Source organism: Neoarius graeffei, chromosome 7 (assembly GCF_027579695.1).
Source record: "Neoarius graeffei isolate fNeoGra1 chromosome 7, fNeoGra1.pri, whole genome shotgun sequence".
Lineage (NCBI taxonomy): Eukaryota > Metazoa > Chordata > Actinopteri > Siluriformes > Ariidae > Neoarius > Neoarius graeffei.
Window position 1 is genome coordinate 35,186,659 of NC_083575.1, and position 25,011 is coordinate 35,211,669.

Consider the following 25,011-nt stretch of genomic DNA (forward strand, 5'->3'; position numbering starts at 1 on the left):
TACAAGACAACTTCATTATTCTTACAATTTTAATACAACTTAGTATCTAATCAGTATCAAAAATACACATTGAAATACTCAAGTACACATTACACCAATAATTTACAGAAATAAATTAGATTTATATTTAAAAATACTGTCGATTCTATATCGCTGTACATCAATGAAGGAACTGCACGTTTTGTCAAGTTTTTCCAAAGTGATTTATCGAAATGGTTGCAATGACAGGCAACGTATTAAGATTAATATATATATAACTGGAAGTGATGGTCAATGGAGTCCAAGTGTTATTTCCGAAGCAAATCCAACATTGCATTTGTTGTCATAGTGCCCCCTATTGATCTATCTGCACATCAGGGAACATGTTTAATGATGGGTATCAAGTTCAGAACCAATACACAAAAGTGCCACAGAGATACAGACTCGCGCTTCCTTTTTGGCCAAACGCCATGCAGTAGTGTGAGAAGTGGGAATAGTGCCAAAGACAAATATACAATTTGGTGTCAGTACAAGAATTACAAGAACTTGTTCATGAGATACGATCTCACTTCATTAGCTGTAGCACTGCTTAACTGCCAAATGCTAAAAGGAATTTAGTTCTCTCAAGCCAAGCACAAATACTGGTGTCATTGAAGAAAAGAGGTGTGAAACCATGTCCTGATTTCCTGTTTGTTGTTATTGTGGTTGTCTTTGGTATCGCATCAAAAGCGGAATTTAATTTTATTTTTTAAATATCTTTGTCTGGCACAGTCTGGATCTCATCAAGCTGTGCTTCATGAAATTTTGTAATAAGATTACCTAGCCCTGCAATAACTCGGCGACTTGTCCAGGGTGTACCCCGCCTCTCGCCCATAGTCAGCTGGGATAGGCTCCAGCTTGCCTGCGACCCTGTAGAACAAGATAAGCGGCTACAGATAATGGATGGATGGATGGATAATAAGATTTACCTTTGTTCAAATTCAAAATGACAGATAATTCAACAAGGTGGCAAGAAAACTTGCATTCACTGGACCCATTATGTTCCAGGCATTCAGGAGGAACAAAGCATGAGTTTAGACAAATGCTTCATAAAGTCATGTTCAGTGATGTGCATGTTTTAGGACCACACTGTGGTCAAATGACAAAACAATCTGGGCACCCTCAGGCTGCGGTGCCAAATAATACCATGGTTTATATCACAACAATAAGAACTGCATAGATATGGCCTTTAATTTTTGGCGTCTTTGCTCCAAATTTTGATCTTGTGAATTTCAAAAATCCATTTGATATTTTTCCATACAGCTTAATCTGCTTGTCATCCTTTGATTTTTTTTTAATTATGATATTAAAGAATACAGGTCAAAAATAATAGTCGAAATGTTAGCTCAACCTCTTGCCTTTTGGTGACTCTAGAGATACAGACTCCAAATCTGATGAAGTCATTACTTGTAGTATGACCAATGGTCGTAGTCACTGCCGAACCTGATCCAGGCTTGAGGCGAACCATATTTGGTTGACTTGGCCAGCATTGCAGCAGTAGGGTGGCCAGTTCCTTTCTGCACATTCTCTCTCTCTCACACACACACACTCACATTCACACCTATGGGCAATTTAGAGTAGCCTAACTGCACATCTTTGGACTGGGGGGGGAAACCAGAGCACCCAGAGGAAACCCACGCAGACACGGGGAGAACACGCAAACTCCACACAGAAAGGCCCCCGTCCACCACTGGGCTCGAACCCAGAACCTTCTTGCTGTGAGATGACCGTGCTAATCACTGCAACACCGTGCCACCCATGGCCAATGCTAAGCCTGTTAAAAGCTAGACGAGCAAAGATGTAGCACACAAATGGTCAGCTTACTTCGACAAGCAATCTCTAAGAAGCAATAAATTGAAAATTATAGGTCACCCTGGTTAATAAATGCAGCTCATATTTGGCGATATCCTCTCAAATCATTTGCTGCAGACTTTCAAGTTTAACGAGAATCCAGCAAAGTCTTCATGAGTTATCCGCACTAATCAAACTCCACCATGGAAGGATTAATTGGCACGTGGTGGTCATATTGTTTGGAGATGTCAACTTTTTTTTTTTTATCAAGAGTTCTACAGATGCAGTGCTAAGTTTTGCATATTATAGAAATTAATTTAAAATCCAATCAAATGGAAATTTCTTCCAGTCAGATTATTTGGGCAAAATAAACAAATAAAAAAAAAAAAAGTCTGCTATAGGGCCATGATGAGACTGATCAAGGTCCCTTTACTTGCCTGATTTTTGCGTTTCCAGGCCTGATAGCTCCCCATCACAAAACAAGAAAGCTCCAGTAGTGTGTGCTTGGACCCATAACAAATCTTCCAAATTTTATACAAAAATCACATTCACAGATATAAAACAACACAAATATTCAGTTATCATTTACAAGTTGTCTCTATATTAGACAACTTCTGCATTTGAAGACTGGGAGACGTCTACACTAGTAGCTTCCGTATACTACTTTACTATTCCTCTGGATCAAATGTGATTTTTGAGTCAGATTCGACCGAATAGCCAAATACAAAAGCAAAATGTGAAGTGGACTGAGACCACTTTGTTTTCACAAATCAAGTGGACCACAAAATGAACCATAAATGAACCGGTCTGAGAACAGTTCGTCAGTGGGTCATTTTAGAGAAGTCCGAGTTCATCTGTTGTGTTCACGCATGACCAGAAAACGGCGAGTCATCGATCTGAGATCAGTCGGGGCACTGAACTGGACCAAGTGTGAAAACACCTTTAGATTTAAGAGCAACATCTTGTTTTCGTAGGATAGAAAAAAAAAAGTCTTTTTTGTATAAAACAGGAATAGTATAGTACTTTTCTTCATTGCGTTGTAAAGGACATTCCTATGGTCCTTTCTACACTTTTTTTTTTTTTGCCTTAATGCTTCTTCAGTGCTGTATGCGCCATCATGGCATCATTCAGTCCACGATGATTAGTCAAGTGCTCTTTTTTTCTCAGGAGTGCTTTTCACTGACGTTCTCTTCAAGACTTTCTTATCCTTTCAGTTTACCTGCACTTCAGTCGGCTCCTTCTCTTCTTGAACGACAGCTGGTGTGAGCGGGTCATTTAAGGTCATAAACAGAAATGGGACCCTTTTTCATTAAACATGACCCATCTTTACTATGAGCAGTCAAGCAGTCTTTTCCCCCGTAGCTTCATATAACCTCTGTATTTAGTCTCTTTTTCTCCAGCTCAGGGGGCGCAGATGAGTGCAGGAAGCTGATCTTGCAGTCCTGCTGAGTGGCAGCTAAGTGGCGCTGCTGCATGCGACATCGCTGGAATGAATGTTGTTTAGAGGTCGGTGCTCTACAATGACTGCAGGCACAGATATTCTGCCAGTGCCCTCGTAGCACCAGGCCTGCTGTAAGTGCCACCACAGCCAGAGTCAGGCCTCCTAATACCAGCAGGATTATAAAATGTTCCTCCGGGAGTCCTGCTGTTGCACTCTGAGTCACTACCTCCTTTACAGAGATTTTCAGAAGATGGCCCTTATCCCCACTAGTTGTAACACCGTGGGAGTAGTTTCCTGTGGTGAAGGTGTGCGGCTTATTTGGAGTAAAACTGGGTAATTTGGAGAGTTCTGGAAACCCTCCTCCTCCCCAGCCAAAGGAGTCCCTGTGTGGTGCTTGGGTTTGGAGCCCCTTTTGCCCCAATGGAACCTCACAAGTTCGACCTGTGTATCCAGCAGGACACAGGCAGTGAAAGTTGGTGACGCGGTCTATACAGCGGCCTCCATTGAGGCATGGCCGACTGGCACAGTCATCCAGGTTGACAGTGCAGAAGCGGCCTGTGAACCCAGCGGGGCATAGACACGAAAAGCGGTTCACGCCATCCACACAAGTGGCACCATTTGCACAGGGACGCATCAGGCAGTCGTCCATGTTGGTCTCACAGCGAGGTCCTGTGAAGCCGACTAGGCATCGACAAGAGAGCTCTGGTGCAAAGCCACCTCGATCCTCACATAAGCCACCATTCTTACAGGGGGACCTAAGGTACGCCACAGTAGAACAAGAGAAATTGCAAATCTTAATATGTATCCACAGTCTGGGTTTAAACATTTGGAAAATGAATAATGTAAATAGCTAGTCTGATTTATGATGGTTCTGGGTTAATAGTTTAGAAATATTGTATTCCATTTTAATTGAATATTTTTGCAGTGTGAAATATCTACACTGCACAATGCCTCGTTCTTTCAGCACTGCTGTGGTTTCCCTGGAAACCACTTGATGTGCGAGTTTTAATGCACTTGGGGAGAACAGTAGGAGTGTGACTGCAGTCCGCTAGTATTAGCGAGCGCTTACAGGGCCAGCAATGAGCCCATTGAATTACATGATTGCTCTCCAGAGGCATCAAATTGACCAGGCTGTTGCGCAGCTCATGCCAGCGAGTGTAGCTAATTCTGGGCTGATGCAGCAATAAAGCAGGGCCAAAGAAAATGTTTTAATTACAGTCTTAAAATGTGTGTGTAAAATTTACCAAGCAATTAAAAGTTTATTGTCATGAATTAAATAATAAAACAATTAAGCGTAAAGACATTTGTGCTTTTCATATGTATTATACAATGTCTTGGAAAAATTATTTCAAGATCAACTGAACAGCCTTTAGTTGTACAACCCCGTTTCCAAAAAAGTTGGGACACTTTTGTAACGTAAATAAACAAAAAGCAATATTTTGCACATCATAGAAACCCATATTTCACTGAAAATACAGTAGTACAAAGACAATATATCCAATGCTGAAACTCTTATTGTGTTTTTGAGAAACATACTCATTTTGAACTTGGTGCCAGCAACGTGTTTCAAAAAAGTTGGGACGGGGCAACAAAAGACTAGAAAAGTTGTGTAATGCTTTGAAAAAAAAAAATTAGGTTAACTGGCGACAGGTCAGTAACATGATTGGGTATAAAAAGAGCATCCCAGAGATGCTGAGTCTGTCAGAAGTAAAGATGGGGAGGGGTTCACCGCTTTGTGAAAGACTGCGTGGGCAAACAGTGCAACAATTTAAGAATAACATTCCTCAATGTAAAATTGCAAAGAATTTGGGGATCACGTCATCTACGGTACATAATATCATAGAATCTGGAGAAATCTCTGTATGCAAGAGACAAGGCTGAAACCTGACACTGGATGCCTGCGATCTTCAGGCCCTCAGGCGACACTGCATTAAAAGCAGACACATGTCTGTTGTGGAAATTGCTGTATGGGCTCAGGAACACTTCAGAAAACCATCATCTGTGAAAACAGTTCATTACTGCATCCAGAAATGCAAGTTAAAACCAGATACAAACAATATCCAGAAACACCGCCACCTTCTCTGGGCCCGAGCCCTTTTACGATGGACTGAGGCAAAGTGGAAAATTATCCAGAGGTCTGACAAATCAAAAGTAGAAATTCTTTTTAGAAATCATGGACACCACGTCCTCCAGGCTAAAGAGGAGAGGGACCATCCGGCTTGTCATCAGTGCACAGTTCAAAGGTCAGCATCTGTGATGTATTGAGGTGTATTAGTGCACATGACATGGGTGCTAAACTGGCCTGCCTGCAGTCCAGACCTGTCTCCCATTTAAAACATTTGGCGCATTATGAAGTGCAAAATATGACAAAGGAGACCCCGAACTGTTGAGCAACTGAAATCCTATATCAGGCAAAAATGGGATAATATTTCACTTTCAAAACTACAGCAATCGGTCTCTTCCGTTCCCAAACATTTACAGAGTGTTGTCAAAAGTAGAGGTGATGTAACACAGTGGTAAACACGCCCCTGTCCCAACTTTTTTAAAAATGTGTTGCTGGCATCAAATTCAATATGAGCATATCTTTTTCAAAAAAAAAATTTTCTCAGTTTCAACATTTGATATATGTTGTCTCATCTCATTATCTCTAGCCGCTTTATCCTGTTCTACAGGGTCGCAGGCAAGCTGGAGCCTATCCCAGCTGACTACGGGCGAAAGGCGGGGTACACCCTGGACAAGTCGCCAGGTCATCACAGGGCTGACACAGAGACACAGACAACCATTCACACTCACATTCACACCTACGGTCAATTTAGAGTCACCAGTTAACCTAACCTGCATGTCTTTGGACTGTGGGGGAAACCGGAGCACCCGGAGGAAACCCACGCGGACACGGGGAGAACATGCAAACTCCACACAGAAAGGCCCTTGCTGGCCACGGGGCTCAAACCCAGACCTTCTTGCTGTGAGGCGACAGTGGTAACCACTACACCACCGTGCCACTGATATATGTTGTCTTTGTACTATTTTCAATTAAATCTAGAGTTTCCATGATTTTGCAAATCATTGCATTCTGTTTTTATTTTCATTTAACACATTGTCCCAACTTTTTTGGAACTGGGGTTGTAGGAAAACTTGTTTTAGAAGTTGTAGAAATGTGCTAATGATGATTAACAAAATAACACTCACTTGATTTTATGGCATGGCCCAGTCTTTAACTCACAGTTTTTTCCATGGAAGCCTTCAGGACACAAACAGTTGTACTCTCCTGCATCATTTAGAAAACAGGTGGCCCCGTTTTGACATGGCTTTTCATTTTCACACACTTGAACATCTGGATAAGCAAAGATATATAAATTCATAAGTTGTAATCAAAATTTACGTAAATCCAAAGGTTTCACAGATATGCAGTCCACTGGAAAGTGTTACCTTTGTTACAGAAGCGGCCTGTCCAGCCATCCAAACAAGTGCACTGCCATGGCTGATGACAGGAGCCATGGACACAGCCGGGCATTCGCACACAGTCCTCACAAAAGGGTCCTCCCCAACCTGGGTCACATCTGCCCAACAATTTCAGAAAACAAACTCAGCAGCTCTTTATTATTATTTCATAGACAACACTATCATCTTCCCATAGCCAGCAGGTGCCATAGGGGCACCACTGATGTCATTTTAACAGTCCATCACTGGTGTGTCTAGGACATTTAAACTTGGCACAGCCCATCCCTCTCCAAGCTTGATCAATGGACAATTTAGAGTAGCCAGTGAACCTAAACGCATGCCTTTGGACTGTGGGGGAAACCGGAACACCCAGAGGAAACCCATGCAAACACGGGAAGAACATGCAAACTCCACACAGAAAAGCCCCCGTCGGCCACTGGGCTCAAACCCAGAACCTTCTTGCTGTGAGGGGACACTGCTAACCACTACACCACCATGCTGTTCCCCAGACAGCATTATGCTCAAGGTAAAACAAGGCAAACTTTATTGAGACTACATGTGAAGCTCTGCGAAATAGGTTGCAAACAAATAAGCAACATTTAAATCACATTTGAGTTTTAATATTATCTAAACCATCGATTTTTAAACCTTGCCACCAGATTAGCAGAATATTCATCCATCCATCCATTATCTGTAGCCGCTTATCCTGTTCTACAGGGTCACAGGCAAACTGGAGCCTTTCCCAGCTGATTATGGGCGAAGGGCGGTGTACACCCTGGACAAGTCGCCAGGTTATCGCAGGGCCGACAGAGATAAACAACCATTCACGCTCACATTCACACCTACTGTCAATTTAGAGCCACCAATTAACCTAACCTGCATGTCTTTGGACTGTGGGGGAAACCGGAGCACCCGGAGGAAACCCATTCAGACACGGAGAGAACATGCAAACTCCACACAGAAAGGCCCTCGCCGGCCGCTGGGCTCAAACCCAAGACCTTCTTGCTGTGAGGCGACAGCGCTAACCACTACACCATCATGCCGCCCTAGCATAATATTTACATTCCTTAATTGCTGAAACATGTACACATAGCTTTTAAAGCATTTTTTGCATTTATTTCTTTTTCAAGTTCAGAAAAATGTAAACATTTATAATTAATAAATAAATAAATAAAACCCGCCTGAAACAAAGATGGCAGGTTCAAGTGTCATGATTGTTTTTACTACTGGTACCCCAAAAAAGAACTAATATACATGAACTGCCCAAGGTTACTGCAGGCTATGGTACCTGCCTAAATTCAATTATCAAACACAGTGATGAGTCTTTTACGTGTTTGGGTGATCACATTCTCAAAGAATTTCACTTCACACAGATGAATTATGTCGTCTGCTTTGATATGAGGGAGGCTTTTTTGAGTTCACAGTGAGACTAGGCACTGTGTGTGTGAGGAGAGCAGATGTGTCCTGGACGACGTATTCTGTGGCGGGACGTGTAGGAGTCATTTGTGCAAATACAGTGGTATCTTCATACCGCCAGCCATTGATGACGAGGCTGTTTTAAAGCATCATAAGTACACGTGGTGCTCGAGAGAAGCCGAAGGATAGGTTTTTGAATCAGAGTGCCAGTCTTTGTTAAGAATTCCACACACACACACAAAAAAAAAACATCTGTGTGATAGAGTGACGGAAACATACAGTAATACGCCACTGCATAGATCCACATGTGGGGTCGACTCTTTTGATCACTCCTCTGTCCAAGAGAGAATGAACATCCTGGAATAGAGTTAGAAACTTTGTGGGGTATGAAATTTACAAGGCCCCGAGTGCCAGAAGGTTGGGGGCTGATGGCAGATCTGAAGGTGACAGTATTACCCCTATGATATTGTCATCAGTATTCACTGTTCTGATTTGGTCATTGACCAAAGAGCAGTGTTTTTGGTGTAAAGCATCTTTAATGGGTGAGCTCCATGATGTGCATTAATAGGAGATAGAAGAAGGTTTTTTTTTTTAAGTAGCCGCTTGTATTTGGTCATATGTACACTTAAGTACAATGAAATTTCTCCTCTTAATTTAACCCATCTGAAGCAGTGAACACACGCATGCGCACACACACACATACCCAGAGCAGTGTGCAGCTATGCTACAGCACCCAGGGAATACTGTTAAAACCTTTTGGCACTCAGGGCCTTGTAAATTTCACACCCCACAAAGTTTCTCATGTGGCATGGTGGTGTAGTGGTTAGCACCGTCACCTTACAGTAAGAAGGTTCTGGGTTTGAGCCTAGTGGCCGACGGGGACCTTTCTGTGCGGAGTTTGCATGTTCTCCCCGTGTCCGCGTGGGTTTCCTCCGGATGCTCTGGTTTCCCCGACAGTCCAAAGACATGCAGGTTAGGTTAATTGGTGGCTCTAAATTGACCGTAGGCGTGAATGTGAGTGTGAATGGTTGGTTGTCTCTATGTGTCAGCCCTGCGATAACCTGGCGACTTGTCCAGGGTGTACCCCGCCTCTCACCCACAGTCAGCTGGGATAGGCTCCAGCTTGCCCGTGACCCTGCACAGGATAAGCGGCTACAGATAATGGATGGATGGATTTCATCTGTATCACCTGTCTGAACCTTCTTGTGACCACCATAGTCAGCAGTTACTTTGTGAGTTATTCTGAAGTGATGGGAGCACCTCATAATCAGGTTGCCTGCAAATACCTAAATATTAGGCTAATTGGTGGCTCTAAATTGACTGTACTTGTGAATGGTTGTTTAGCTCTATGTCTGAGCCCTGCAATGACCTGGCGACTTGTCCAGGGTGTACCCCACCTCTCACCCATAGTCAGCTGGGATAGGCTCCTGCTTGCCCAGGACCCTGCACAGGATAAGCGGTTACGGAGAATGGATGGACAAAGTTTCTCACTCTATGTTCATTCTCTCTTGGATAGAAGAGTGATCAAAAGAGTCGACCCCACATGTGGATCTTTGCGATGGCGTATTACTGTACGTTTCCATCACACTATCACATAGATACCGTTTAATCCAGTTAATGGGAGACATTCAAGCTTCTGCTAAGCACTTGATAACATTGTCTTCTAGTAAGGTATCTTGTACTTTTACTAAACTATGACTACTGGGTATTTTATACCATCATGCTTGATATGACATTCTTTCTAAGTGCCAGAGGTGGTGTGAAACACTTGGATACCACACTGTTGCCTTCCTGTTCATGGCAACTCATAGCAGCCCAGGAACATCATTTCATACAGTATGCTTTCCCTGATCAGTAAGATTATTCATTCATTATAGTATCATTTTAACAAAAGCTATTTGTTTTAACTTGTGCTCTATAGCTTTAAAATGTGACTGCCAAGCATCGGCATTTCTATTGTGCTGGCCCTGCCCTTTGGCCTCACCCTAATGCCATGTGTGTTTTTAAGATGTATGCTAGTGTCCTTGTCTCTCCTGATGGCTAGTGGCATTAGAATACCACTGTACTTGGACTACATTCATCTGTGTGCCCCCACCAAAAATCTGGAACTCGTGCAACCTCCTCATGAGTTGCCTCTTTAGAAGTAGGACAAGTTGCTGGCTAAAATTAACTTAAAAAAAAAATTGCTCTGGGTGAAGCAAATGGTACCGATAAGCCACTCATCAGTCTGATCATTCTTGTGGTACTTCAAAACTTGCTCCCTGTGCAAAACTATGTGTGCCAAATCTTCAAGCAAGACAAGATCAAAAACATTGTCTACCTCTTCCCAGTCAATCTTTAGATGTGCCTTTTATATGATTTTACTTTACATTTCATCTGTGGGGGCGGCACGATGGTGTTGTGGTTAGCACTGTCGCCTCACAGCAAGAAGGTCCTGGGTTCGAGCCCAGTGGCTGACAAGGGCCTTTCTGTGTGGAGTTTGCATGTTCTCCTCCGGGTGCTCTGGTTTCCCCCACAGTTCAAAGACATGCAGGTTAGGTTAACTGGTGACTCTAAAGCTACGTTTACACTAGACCGTATCTGTCTCGTTTTCTTCGCGGATGCACTGTCCATTTACATTAAACCGCCTGGAAACGCCAGGAAACGGGAATCCGCCAGCGTCCACGTATTCAATCCAGATCGTGTCAGCTCCGGTGCTGTGTAAACATTCAAAATACGCGGATACGCTGTGCTGAGCTCTAGCTGGCGTCTCATTGGACAACGTCACTGTGACATCCACCTTCCTGATTCGCTGGCGTTGGTCATGTGACGCTGCTGAAAAACGGCGCGGACTTCCGCCTTGTATCACCTTTCATTAAAGAGTATAAAAGTATGAAAATACTGCAAATACTGATGCAAATACTGCCCATTGTGTAGTTATGATTGTCTTTAGGCTTGCCATCCTTCCACTTGCAAGTAGTAAGTGATATGCGCTGGGATCTCACACACAGTGGCTCAGTCCCGAATCGTGGCTTGTGCACTTCACTCGCGCGCTGTGTGCGCACCCTCCAGAGGGCACTCGCTGTTCAGGGTGGAGTGATTTGGAGCGCAGGATGCCTGCGGAGCCGAGCGTATCCGCGTATTGGCGTTGCTGTGTGCACGGCTAACGGTTTTAGTGTAAACGCGAATCGTTTTAAGAACGTTAATCTGATGATCCGCTGATTCGACGTAATGTAAACGTAGCCTTAATTGACTGAGTGTGAATGGTTGTTTGTCTCTATGCGTCAGCCCTGTGATGACCCGGTGACTTGTCCAGGGTGTACCCTGCCTTTCGCCCATAGTCAGCTGGGATAGGCTCCAGGTTGCCCGTGACCCTGCACAGGATAAGCAGCTACAGATAATGGATGGATGGATTTCATCTGTATCACCTGTCTGAACCTTCTTGTGACCACCATAGTCAGCGGTTACTTTGTGAGTTATTCTGAAGTGATGGGAGCACCTCATAATCAGGTTGCCTGCAAATACCTAAATATTACACAGACACGAGTGTTTTACTGGGAAAGACACCACTTGTATTTTTCATCCAGGACATGGAGAACTACAACCATGACATATTTCTCTATGTCACCTCGTGAGGAAATCGATGAACTGTTTTGATAAATTTGGGTACTTTTTGTTGTGAATGTGTCGAAACAATAAAAAGAAAAAAAATCCACAGGAATAAATTGACAAATCATGGGCAGTGCATATCCATGGTTTATACACAAGTACATGCATGCCTGGTTGATAAAGGAGGCCACAGTTGTTTCAGGGTGGCACAGTGGTGTAGTGGTCAGCACCGTCGCCTCACAGCAAGAAAGTTCTGGGTTCGAGCCCAGCAGCTGATAGGGGCCTTTCTGTGTTTCCCCATTCGCATGTTCTCCCCTTGTCTGTGTGGGTTTCCTCCGGGTGCTCCGGTTTCCTCCAGAGTTCAAAGACATGCATTTAGGTTAATGTGGGATGGCCTTGGGCTGAAGTGCCCTTAAGCAAGGCACCTAAACCCCATATGCTCCCCGGGTGCTGTAGCATAGCTGCCCACTGCTCTGGGTATGTATGTGTGCTTGTTGCTCATGTGTGTGTGTGTGTGTGTGTTCACTGCTTCAGATGGGTTAAATGCAGAGGATAAATTGTGCATGTGACAAATAAAGGCTTCTTCTTCTTCAGTGTCACAATAATATGGAGTTCCTTTTCTCTTGTGAAGATGAAGTTGGGGTTCGAGTGCCGCGTCAGCCATGATGATACAGCACCCCTGCAGCAGAGAGGGTTAAAGGTCATACTCAAGGGCCCAACATACCCCTTTTCGACCAACAGGTTATTGATCTGGTTCCGTTCAGGATTCTTTGAATCTTGCTGCCAGCTAGCGAACCAGCCCACATTTTCACCAGTTTTGAGCAGAACTGTTGTAATCAAGGATAAATCATGAATGGAGTTTGTTGCACAATTCACAACAGGAGTGAACAGTAGCAACAAGATGGTGGTACACACTGATTACATGCAAGCTTTTGTTCTGTTCTTGTATGCATTTGTTTTTGGTCCTTTTTTTTCACCCTGCAAATGTATCCTTTTCCATTGCTGCACTGTGCTTCCTCTCCAAACTAATGACATACTCACTGATGTCGCAATGGTTTGCACTGGAAAAAACACTTTTCAGGTTCAGAACCAATTTATTTTTGGTTGAAATGCTCTGAATGGTTCAAAATTTGGTGCACAAATCAGAACGGCGCTCATCCTCTGTTGGTTGAAAAGAGGTAACAGTGACATCTTGGTGGTGCTGGGGGTTGCACCTAACCCCCAACTTCTCCCTGGGCACTGTAGTATAGCTGCCCACTGCTCTGGGTATGTGTGTGTGCTCATTGCTTACTTGTGTGTGTGTCCATGCGTGTTCACTGCTTCAGATGGGTTAAATGCAGAGGACGAATTTCACAGTGCTTGAGTGTGCATGTGACAAATAAAGGCTTCTTCTTCTTTCAGAAATCTGCTGGCAGTAATTCAAAGTCCGTAGAACCACAGTTAGACAGTTATAGTTGCCTAGCTTGATATTTCTAGACCTGGGAAGCCATAGCCTAATGGTCAAAGAAGCAGCTTTGGGAACAAATGGTTGCTGGTTCAATTCCCTGGACCAGCAGGAATGGCTGAAGTGCCCTTGAGCAAGGCACCTAACCCCCAACTGCTCCCCAGGCTGTTTGTTGTATGTCGCTCTGGATAAAAGCGTTTGCTAAATGCCATTAATGTAATGCAGACCGTCATAAACTATTCTGTTATTTAGTGTGCAGTATGCAGCCCAAAATGTGACAAGAAAGGCCAGTGATTGTCATATTGTCAAGTTTGCAATTGAACGATGAAACACGGTACATTTTTATAAAGATTCAGGGACTCAGCAAACTCCATCCATTATCTGTAGCCGCTTATCCTGTTCTACAGGGTTGCAGGCAAGCTGGACCCTTTCCCAGCTGACTATGGGTGAGAGGTGGGGTACACCCTGGACAAGTCACCAGGTTATCGCAGGGCTGACACAGAGGCAAACAACCATTCACACTCATGGTCAATTTAGAGCCATCAATTAACCTAACCTACATGTCTGGGGGAAACCGGAGCACCCGGAGGAAACCCACACAGAGAACATGCAAACTCCACACAGAAAGGCCCTCGCTGGCCGCTGGGCTCGAACCCAGAACCTTCTTGCCGCGAGGCAACAGTGCTAACCACTACACCGCTGTGCCACTCCTCAGCAAATTCAGGATGTGATAATTATCGAAGTTAACAGACTGAACCATAGAGCAAGAGCTAGATGTTCAAGTCCAAGAAAACATATGCCATAGGTTCATCTCATCTCATCTCATTATCTCTAGCCGCTTTATCCTTCTACAGGGTCGCAGGCAAGCTGGAGCCTATCCCAGCTGACTACGGGCGAAAGGCGGGGTACGCCCTGGACAAGTCGCCAGGTCATCACAGGGCTGACACATAGACACAGACAACCATTCACACTCACATTCACACCTACGGTCAATTTAGAGTCACCAGTTAACCTAACCTGCATGTCTTTGGACTGTGGGGGAAACCGGAGCACCCGGAGGAAACCCACGCGGACACGGGGAGAACATGCAAACTCCGCACAGAAAGGCCCTCGCCGGCCCCGGGGCTCGAACCCGGACCTTCTTGCTGTGAGGCGACAGCGCTAACCACTACACCACCGTGCCGCCCGCCATAGGTTCACTGTACCAAAATTATTTATAATGAAGCTTTGTTATTTTACCGTAAGACAACCTATTTTAATATTTGTTGTACATTTCAAATTGTTTAAGTCATGACCACTAATGTTACCTGCAGTCGCCATCTTCAGCACACTTCCCATGGCCAAGCTTACAGGAACAGTTTGCAATGGTACTTGGTGGAAATAATTCTGTCAAAGAATAAAAGAAACTGGTTTCACTCAAGAGTAATTAAGTACAGTATTCACTGACTAAAATAACTTTGACTTGACTTTAAGGTTATCTTAGAGGTTGCACTTGAAGCTATGTGAAGAAAGCATGAAGGTTAGAGTTTTGTATCGGTTACTGCCAAGCCCCCAATCTCATCTTTTATTCAGTCCGACACAGTTACATTAAAGGGTTAGTCATTGAAAAATTCATCTGTTATGCTTCAAATAAGAGAGCTGGAGGATACTAATTCTAGGGTGTCGAACTTTGACCTGGCAGTATGTGTGACTAGCAGCAGACGTGCGTGGTGTTCCTTTACAACAGTTTATGTAGCACTTCCATAGTGACTCTGTAGTGATAGAACAGCTGGCAAATCATGAGACTGCACCCTCAGACAGCTGTGCTCTTCTGGGTGGTTCATTTGTTTTGACAAGCTGCCAGTGAGTGGTATTCTGAAAGGCTCATGGAGGGCATAAATAACTCATTAGTTCTGTTTCCTTTTGCTTTAATGTTTGCTTCGTGTGAATTAGTTATAGTCGTCTAACATAGTTGACATCTCGGCTGTAATTACAAGTATATATAGTGACATTTGAGCAGGTTTCCCTCATTGGAGGCTCATAATTCTGGTGACATGAATACAGAGTCTAGTTTATGTTTAATTGGAGAAGTGGAAATCAGTTCACGTCTTCTTGTTTCTACTGTCCAAATGCATGCAAGTATAGGTTTGCATTGCTACAAATCTGTGTTTTATCTTGATTATAATTCTATAAAATGATTAACAGTGGTGCGGTGGTTAGCACTGTTGCCTCACAAGAAGGTTCCGAGTTCGAACCTCGCAGCTGACTGGGACCTTTCTGTGTGGGGTTTGCATGTTCTCCCTGTGTCTGCATGGGTTTCCTTCCACAGTCCAAAGACATATAGAGTAGCCAGTTGGCCTAATCTCATCTCATCTCATTATCTGTAGCCGCTTTATCCTTCTACAGGGTCGCAGGCAAGCTGGAGCCTATCCCAGCTGACTACGGGCGAAAGGCGGGGTACACCCTGGACAAGTCACCAGGTCATCACAGGGCTGACACATAGACAACCATTCACACTCACATTCACACCTACGGTCAATTTAGAGTCACCAGTTCACCTAACCTGCATGTCTTTGGACTGTGGGGGAAACCCACGCGGACACAGGGAGAACATGCAAACTCCGCACAGAAAGGCCTTCGTCGGCCACGGGGCTCGAACCCGGACCTTCTTGCTGTGAGGCGACAGCGCTAACCACTACACCACCGTGCCGCCCTTGGCCTAATCTATCTGGTGTAAATGCTCCGGGAGTATGAACGGTTGTTCATCTGTGTTAGCCCCGTGATAGATTGGTGGCCTGCCGAGGATGTACCCCACCTCTTGCCCAAAGTCAGCTGAGATTGGCTCGAGCTTCCTCTGCGACCCTGACGGATAAGTGGTACAGATAATGGATGGATTAACATTCTTAGTGGGCTGGCTTTCCAGCATTTTCTCCTTAGTACAAATTCCAATATACTACTGGTCATAGTGTGTGCGCGCGCGGACGCCTTCCAGAGGAGGGTGTGTATTTGTGGTGAGGTGTATGAAAGGAGTATGTGCTCTGGTAGGACAGGAATGTTTTCAAGCTGCTGCCTGTCAGAGCTTTGTTTCAACATCACTGGAATTCACTATTGCTTAGGTCCCAGCCCCCGGAGTGCTTCCTGACACTCTCCGAGTCAACCAATGTGCTCAGGTAGTTACGTATATATGAAATATTTATCCTAAAAAGAAGTCATTGTAATATACAGGGTGTTTCACAAAAATATGATATCATTTCACAATCTAATAACTTTGCCAATTCTCATTCAATTGACCTCAGATTTTAACAGCATATGTGGAAACAGGTAAAAATTTTATGTTTAACGTTTTTTGTTTTTATCTTTTTAGGTCTAGAAATGCCATTCACTGGAGAAGAAAAGGCGTTTTGTGCGTTAGAGTACGCTTGAACACAGTCGAACAAGACTGTGCAGTGTGCATTTATAAGAGAATTCTCTAAAAATGCACCAACCGCAATGCAGATTTGGACACGGCACAAAAAGTTCAAAGAGGAAGGCTGTGTGTGCAGGGCAAAAGGATCTGGACGACCACCAGCATCAGAAGAGACGGTCGAACGGGTTCGTGAATATTGAAAATTTGTGAAATCGTTCATGGAATCCACGTACCTTTTGAATTTCTCATTTAAACTTTGAGGAATAAATCTTATATTGCTCAACATTAAGCCTGTTCAGTTTCATTTGCCTGGACTATGTAGTTTCTGGGATACTTACATCTCAAATAATATCACATTTTTTTGAAGCACCCTGTATATTATTGCATTGTATGTTATACATTAACTGGTAGTGTAAAGGCAGATGATACGGTATTGAGTACTCTTAGTGCCAAACATTCTTATTAAATGGATTTAATTTAAGCCAAGCTTAAAGCAGACAGTAAAAACATTTGTTCCAGCATTATGGGATTGGAACCATGCCATTGAACTATCCTGTTTTTGGGGGAAATATTGCATCTAATTTTTGGGATATTGTACCCATTTCCATTTAAAAAAAATAGTATAAGACATAATGCCATACCACGGGCTTGTGAACTGACACTAATTCACTCAGGTTGGTGCAAGATGCATTTTCCATTTAACTGGCTCTCTGTAAAACCTGTGTTCATGGGAGCACAGTGAACCCGAAACAATGCACACCTGGCTTTTTTTGTGCCATCAGTGCAACAGCTGAAAAGTACTAACAGTTATCCGAGAGTGTTTGGAGCAACCCAGATCAACAATAGAACAAGTAATCTCTTAAATAGAGACAGCTGGGAAAGCCATGGATTAGTTCTAAATGAAGTTACAGCAGCATTTAAGAATGAACAGACTGCATTGTGAAACAATACTTTTTATGACTTAATTGCGTGGCTGTTTTTCATACACTGAATGCTTGTGCCCTTTTGAGTACCAAATGGTTTAGGATTTATAAATCCTAGCAATAATCTGATTTTGGTACAGCTTTACTGTAGGAAGTCCGAGTGCTTATCTGCAAGGTTGGCAGATGTGAGATGTTAAAACACTTACAGTTGGAGCCGAGATAATGCTTTTTGTTCCGAGTGGTCTTGTCCTAATGGCTGCAGTGCTTGTCTGTAATTCCAGATGAACTCCAAATAAACCACATGAGTCAGGGAAACCGCTCTGGCCCAGTCCCATAGTGGGCTTTGGCACAAATTGCTTCAAACAGCCAACGATACTATGGCCAACTGAACCAAAAAGCTGCCAGCTGACACAGGGCCTGAATAAAGAAACACTGGCACCAGGAGATTACCAAGCTTGAGTTCCTGTCTTTCTTTTTTTTTTCCTTCCACAGGTTGTATACATTACAAAAACTATTTTGATTCATATTTGACCTATATTGAAGCACCTATTCTCCCATAAGCCATAACAATTAATTTTTTCAAAGAGATCAGATCAGGTGGTTGGGACAGTGCTTTGAGGGTGCTTAGAATAACTGAAAAACAGGTGATGTGACACTCTCTGCCTATCCTGTTCACTCGTACTCCTGAGGGATGTCGTCTCAGCCACTCGCCTCTGGAGGGATGTCACTCAGCAGATCTAGTCAGTAGGCTTCATGTTCAAACCACAGGGAGCTAAATTTACTCTGGCCATGAAATCCTATCCCAGATCTCCTGCGCTCCTGTGGCTATAGCCAGCACCCTGGTGCCAGTGAAACATGCAGGTTTGGTTTCCTTCATTTCAATCCGTTGAAGGGCTGTGCGCCTGCTGCCACTCCACGTGCCTTGAAGTGTGTGACGCGTGTGCTTATGCTTAGGGACTGTACGCTGGCTGGAAGGAAGAAGCTGAACTCTTAACATCTGAAGCGGATGACGGAGTTGTAACCAAACCCCTGTGGAATTAAGGATCATTCAATCTCAGCATCTACTTGGCTGTTTCTGTCCTTAGAGAAACATTTTGCTAGGACAGATTCAGCACCTTATCCCCTGGCTCCAATCTGCTGATGAAGGTTTAGCCTAAAATGTGTTAGAGCTTTTCAGAGGCAGTGTGCTAGCGATGTTATTCTTTTACCCTGTAGTTCCCGGACATACTGCAAACTTTACCGACCTTAATAATAATAATAATCATCATCATCATCATCATCATCATCATCTTCTCCAACCAGAAAATAATATCATAGCAACAAGATGTATCAGGCACAAGGGAATGTACACTGCCTAGTACGTCCCCAACCCCCTCCACCTTCTGGACTTCAGATACTGTTTGTTATACCCTTTATGAAAGCTGAATATCATGATTTTATGTCGGTGCATTAGCATACTAAAGCAATAACTACCTGGAGTAGGCGCATACCTGCATCTTATATAAGATGTTTGTGACAAAAGACAGATTCGTTTGCTAAAGAATGCAGCAGTGCAATCATTTTGTGGATTTTAGTTGTCGCATAATTCACTCGATGTATTCAGTACCGGCCATGTTGTATAATCTCAATATTAGGTTATCTTACGCTGGTGTGTTTTCATAGTCAGACAGATATATTTACCTTGGCCTTCACAGTTTGAGATGAGCCAACCACAACTACCCCAGAGAAGCAAAGTCAGAGTAACCCTCTGTATCATGATGCAGTGCAAGCTGAAACAGAACAAGATCATTTTTGTTAGAATTGAAGAAAATAATACAATTTTAAATTAGTGACTGATTTTGCAGCGAATTGTGTTTGTGTGTGTGTGTGTGGGGGGGGGGGGGGGGATCATAGCAATCATCCTGATCGTGTCCAATTTGCATTCAATAAATGCATTTCAGTGAAAACTTACATAGAGCTATAACTAAATGGTGTAGCCTATCAAATATGTCACTGCTCTGGTTTGCTTGAGCAAATATACCAGGGACTGCAGGACTCCAAAAGGATTAAAATCACAACAGGTAAAAATGACGCTTGCCTTCAGGCAATTTAAAACCATACATTTACATAGTGTGCTGAGTTTTATCAGCTCTGTGAACACGATGCTTTGTCTTGGAGAAATTACTGAATGGAATGATTCATTGCTGAAGATGCAAGCAGACAACAAAAGGAAAGTAAAAATGCATCTTTTGTTCGCAGCTCTTTTCCACTGACTAAACTCAGCAACCATCTCAAGATCAAACGGTGAGGAAACCGGACCACAAGACAGCTAACAGACACTCGCTTAATAATTCAGGCAACTTTGTGAATCTTTTATGGTGGACATTTCCAACATCATGGCATTCCTTGTTTGCATTTTGACACAGCTACAGATACAGGAAATGTCACTTGTACAGACATTTGCACTATTGTGCACCTTTATGTTGAAGCAGTCATCTATTTGTTAATCTTCCAAGCTGTCCTTAAAAAAAAAAAAAAAGTCATTAGGAGCAATATTACAGAAGATTGGCAAGCCATTTAATTCGTCATTGTAAATTAAATTTTCTTTCTCTCAAGATGACCTCACAGACCTTAATTACTCATCCAGATGATACTACTATTCTCACCACTCTGAACAATAGCAAGTTGATCTTTCCAGCTTTTGGAACTGACAAAGAATTGAAAGGGTATGTATTTTTTCAAGACTCTCTTGGCTTGAGGTTTCTTGTCCTTCATGGTCATCACTGTCAGAAATAGGGCTACAGTAGGAGTCCATTTCTGTCCCCCAAGGTACAAGCTACACTAATAGGGCCTATTTTGGACCTTAAGGTAAATCTGTGTACCTTTTTAGGGCCAAAAAGGTCTCATCTCATCTCATTATCTCTAGCTGCTTTATCCTTCTACAGGGTCGCAGGCAAGCTGGAGCCTATCCCAGCTGACTACGGGCGAAAGGCGGGGTACACCCTGGACAAGTCACCAGGTCATCACAGGGCTGACACATAGACACAGACAACCATTCACACTCACATTCACACCTACGGTCAATTTAGAGTCACCAGTTAACCTAACCTGCATGTCTTTGGACTGTGGGGGAAACCGGAGCACCCGGAGGAAACCCACGCGGACACGGGGAGAACATGCAAACTCCACACAGAAAGGCCCTCGCCGGCCACGGGGCTCGAACCCAGGACCTTCTTGCTGTGAGGCGACAGCGCTAACCACTACACCACCGTGCCGCCCGGGCCAAAAAGGTACATTATATAATCCCAAGCAGTATATAAAGAGTACTGTCCCAGTGACGAGCCATCAATCAATCATGTCGAGCAAGCTCGGACGCCCATGACCCTGCCTCTCCAACCGACTTTATTCTGCATTGCCGCAGGCAGTTCTTCTACGAGGCAGCCCATGTCATCCCGCAGTTGATCGATGTACTGTAGGTACTGTACATGCGGGACGACCCACAGAGGTGGTACCGTGTTTGGGCTGCCATAGAAGGAGATCGCTTGCCAGCTCTTCCTTTTTGCGCCAGCAGTGGCCAGCAAACTGTAATCTTCTCTCCCGGATGGTTGCCAATACGGGGGGAATAAATCCGTATAGTTCTTTATTTATTAGATGGTCTTTCCAGGAGATATTTAAAGCTGTTCTTAACGTTCTTGTAAAGGCACCATCGAGTGAGGATTGGAGTTTGGAGGAGAGTGTCCAGGTAGTTGACCCATAAACCAGGACAGATTCAACGGTGGCTCTGAAGAAGTGATGTTTTAGGTCTGGTGGAAGGTTGGATTTCCAAACTTTATCCAGGCTGTTTAGAGCTCCCCAGGCTTTTCCGAGACGAAGCTCGACGTCAAGCCATTGTACCCCTAAAAGTACAATAATGTACTTTATTTTCTGAGAGTGTAGACATCAATTCTGACACTTCTATTGGCCATTGAACCCATTATGATTGTTTAAGCCATTAATTACAACAAATGCTTTAAACATAAAAATGGTGAGTAGATTTAAAGGGCTGATGACACGAACATGACTCTGCAATTTCTTAAATAAACTATACAACATGGCAAACATGTTAGATTTCTGTTATAATTACGTGAAAAGAAGCTGTTGTTACGCGAATATCCAACTTTTAATTGCACCGCGCAAGAAAACTGGATCCGTGGCTCGCAGCCATGCTGTGACGTCAGCGGAAGAACACGCTGCGGTTCACTGGCTGTTCTACTCAATGGAAATGGCGCATGAAAACGCCGGTCTACTTGGCAGCTGGCATCACAGTTCTGAACAAAAGAACAACCAAATACTGGTACTTTAAGCAGTGATCATGATGGCATGATTTTATCTGATTTTAAATAAATGAGATTGATAATAATGTGAATGTTCACAACTAGTACATACAAACTCTGCAGCTTCTGATTCAGCAGCTGCGTCATACTCCGCAAAAACATCAGCAAGAACCGACAATATAAATGGAAATGCAATACACTAAGCTCAAATGACTTTTGGAAAGTATAATTTCTAAATTTTTTCTACATATTCTTGAAGTCGGTCATCGGGGTACTTGCTACCGTTCCCTAACAATGCATGGCAAAGGGTAAAGTGTAGTGTTGCTACGAGTACTTGCTAAAGCCTCCGGTGGAAGATCCTCGATGTGCTGATAAGACATACAGTTCTATATAACACACAAGTGTCACGATAATCACAAAACAGATGCAAATTGTTAAAATACCTAATTTTTAAGCAATCATGTATTGATCTCTTCCGAATCGAATCTATGATAGCCTACCCTCTTTACCCTTTGCCTCTCGTTGCTAGGCGGCAGTTACATGAAAGCCGCAAGCTTTCACAAGCAAATACTGTACATGACTGATATCACGCCGACTTTATGATTACATTTATGATTATCATCAATGTGTACTCTATGATGTGTACTCTATGATGTGTACTCTATGAGTGCTCTGGAGCGAGTGACTTCCAAGATGGCCGCGCAGACCGCATGGTTACTATTTTTAGCATCATGTCGGAGCACTCTATAGCTCTACGTACCTTTATCTTATGTCTTTTCTCAACACATGTTCTGACAGGAGGACTGTCTTTGGAGGAGTCGCCTTGTCCCAGGCGACTGCTGGATCCGGCATAGCTACTAGTAGACCCCCTCCGGAATACTGTAGGCACTGCTGATGGTAGCAACACGCGTTTGTGCTAAACTGCACACCCAAAAGATTCTTTTAAGCTGGGAAGGGTGTCAAAACAATCCAAATCGAAGTGTTCAGAGCACAGGACGGATGTTGGTGAGGGCTCCCACTTGTCACGAGTGCGCCTGACTTGCTTCACCCACTTCGCATGCAGCTCGGGATCTCTGGGAAACTTGAATAAACTTACCCCATCCTTGTGGGTTTTGGAGCAAAAGCCGGCAACACAACGCGAAGGCATAATAACTATATATATATATATATATTATAATAATAATGTATAATAATCTCATCTCATCTCATTATCTCTAGCCGCTTTATCCTTCTACAGGGTCGCAGGCAAGCTGGAGCCCATCCCAGCTGACTACGGGCGAAAGGCGGGGTACACCCTGGACAAGTCGCCAGGTCATCACAGGGCTGACACATAGACACAGACAACCATTCACACTCACATTTACACCTACGGTCAATTTAGAGTCACCAGTTAACCTAACCTGCATGTCTTTGGACTGTGGGGGAAACCGGAGCACCCGGAGGAAACCCACGCGGACACGGGGAGAACATGCAAACTCCACACAGAAAGGCCCTCGCCGGCCCCGGGGCTCGAACCCGGACCTTCTTGCTGTGAGGCGACAGCGCTAACCACTACACCACCGTGCCGCCATGTATAATAATAATACTAATAATGATAAACTGAACACCTGTCGCATCAACAACAAACTGGTAAGTTAGGAGGAAGGTTCTTTCGCTGACGTCATATAGCCCCTCCTCCTCATTCGTCTCCTGGGTGCTGCAGCCCCGTCAAATTTGCCCAAATAGCCGCGTTTTTTATCATAACTTGTAAAATAGGCGCCTTCGTGAATTAATATATGGATCATCGGGAATTACTTTTTATGTTATAAAACATCGCCAAAGATGTCAAAAACGTGTCATCAGCCCTTTAAGTCTCTAACTGGAGGCTTTCTGAGTTACATGATAGACAGTCACTGTACTATTTGTTGTCCTTGATCCTGGGAGATGCCAAGTCAATTATCAGTTCAACTTTCTGCCTTATCTTTCATCTTTACACCTGTATAGTGAAAATAAACAAGCTATATTTATCTATTCGTGCCATTCTCACAGCTCAATCACTCAGCCATTGATTATACTGGGTGGTATTTTTAGCCTGTGTTAGTTAACAGGAATCCTGAAAATGAAGTGAGAGTAACTATTTTGGCTGTTTTTCACTTGTTTTTTGTTCTTAAAGCCCACACGGGGATTTCACCTCTGTGTACGGTATTCTGGTAGTGTGTTCATCATCCAACTGAGATTATCTAACGACCGTTAGCAGGTGGAGGAAAATGTAGTGCTGGCTTCTTTCTCAACTTTGCATTTGCCACGTATTGAATTTGTGGCACATTTCATGAATTCAGTTTCAGCAATTTAATCAGCAAACTATTCTGCTGTAGTAATATGACATTATTACTAATGATATTTCTAATCCTGCTACCCTTTGTTGAAATCATCATCTTCAAGCAGCAATGCACCTCTAATATCACACTCTCAAGATTAATGTCAGGAGCCAAATTCAAAGAAACAGCTAAGGTGTGAGTAGAAGATGCTGGAGTGATGTTCTTCGCAAAGTGTTGGAATTAAATTTTGCAACTTTAGTATGACAGCAATTAGGCAAACAACCTCCATCTCTGCATTCATTTGGAAGTTAAAGGAATTATTTCTAGAATACATTATGCTCGGGGTTTGTTGTTGCATGGTTGGGTCGAAATTGTTAACCATATCATTGTACGTTAACTTCATTGTCGCAGAATCCTTTCCCATGTTTTGGTGCAATAAAATCACTTTTTCCAGGTTAGCACTGATTGTTTATTACAAGCATGGATTTTACATGAAGAATGAATATCGACAGCAACAAGTCCATGCCGAAGAAAGCATTATCTCAAATGGCAACCAGTATGAAAAATCTACACTGTGACTGAAAATAGAAGCAAGATGCTGTGAAAACACAGTGCATATCTGTTCCCCCCATCACTCCTATTTCTTGGTTATGTCTACACAATACTTGTAAATTAAACAGAACATAGAGGAATGTACATGGGATTCTGTAGCGGTACAGAATTTCTAAAAAGAAAGCTCAAGAAACACACTCACTAATACTGTAGATGCTACACACCTGGCTTGAGAAGGTTGGCTCAGAAAAGTGCAGGAGTCTTCAGGTGATGATAAAGTGATGCATACACACACACAGTGAACAACTCTGAGAGTAAACCCAATCCAACCCAACCCAACCCAACAACTCAATCAAGTACCTTCACACACATTGGCTGAGGAGCAAGCTGGTAGTGAGGCAGGGTTTGTTGATAGGAATGCTT

The 25,011-nt window shown here is 43.4% G+C and overlaps 2 protein-coding genes across 3 annotated transcripts in view; one reads left to right on the plus strand and one right to left on the minus strand.

The window, feature by feature from the left end:
* The window catches only part of dnph1 (2'-deoxynucleoside 5'-phosphate N-hydrolase 1), a 41,062-nt gene extending 24,249 nt beyond the window's left edge, over positions 1–16,813 (plus strand). Inside the window, exon 4 of the mRNA XM_060925554.1 lies at positions 16,483–16,813. Coding sequence (XP_060781537.1) covers positions 16,483–16,541 — 59 coding nt within the window. The 3' untranslated portion in view covers positions 16,542–16,813. The remainder of the gene's footprint in view (positions 1–16,482) is intronic.
* Positions 155–25,011, minus strand: dlk2 (delta-like 2 homolog (Drosophila)). 2 transcript variants are annotated; one of them, XM_060925551.1, is made up of 7 exons: positions 24,949–24,974; positions 24,813–24,849; positions 19,128–19,216; positions 14,447–14,525; positions 6,680–6,810; positions 6,440–6,584; positions 155–4,005 (listed from the first exon to the last, which is right to left on the minus strand). In XM_060925551.1, exons 3-7 carry the CDS (start codon positions 19,201–19,203, stop codon positions 3,174–3,176), a joined length of 1,263 nt encoding a protein of 420 aa, XP_060781534.1. In that variant the 5' UTR covers positions 19,204–19,216; positions 24,813–24,849; positions 24,949–24,974; the 3' UTR covers positions 155–3,173. The 2 variants fall into 2 exon arrangements, with proteins under 2 accessions (XP_060781534.1, XP_060781535.1); XM_060925552.1 differs by lacking the exon at positions 24,813–24,849 and having other exon boundaries at positions 24,959–25,011.

What these genes read in the sequence shown, in the direction of transcription:
- dlk2 (XM_060925552.1), bottom strand. Translation starts at nt 19,203, where the DNA reads ATGATACAGAGGGTTACTCTGACTTTGCTTCTCTGGGGTAGTTGTGGT. An exon ending in GCTGAAGATGGCGACTGCAG is followed by an intron (nt 6,811 to 14,446) that starts GTAACATTAGTG and finishes ATTGTTGGGCAG; the next exon opens with ATGTGACCCAGGTTGGGGAG. An exon ending in AGGCCGCTTCTGTAACAAAG is followed by an intron (nt 6,585 to 6,679) that starts GTAACACTTTCC and finishes TTGCTTATCCAG; the next exon opens with ATGTTCAAGTGTGTGAAAAT.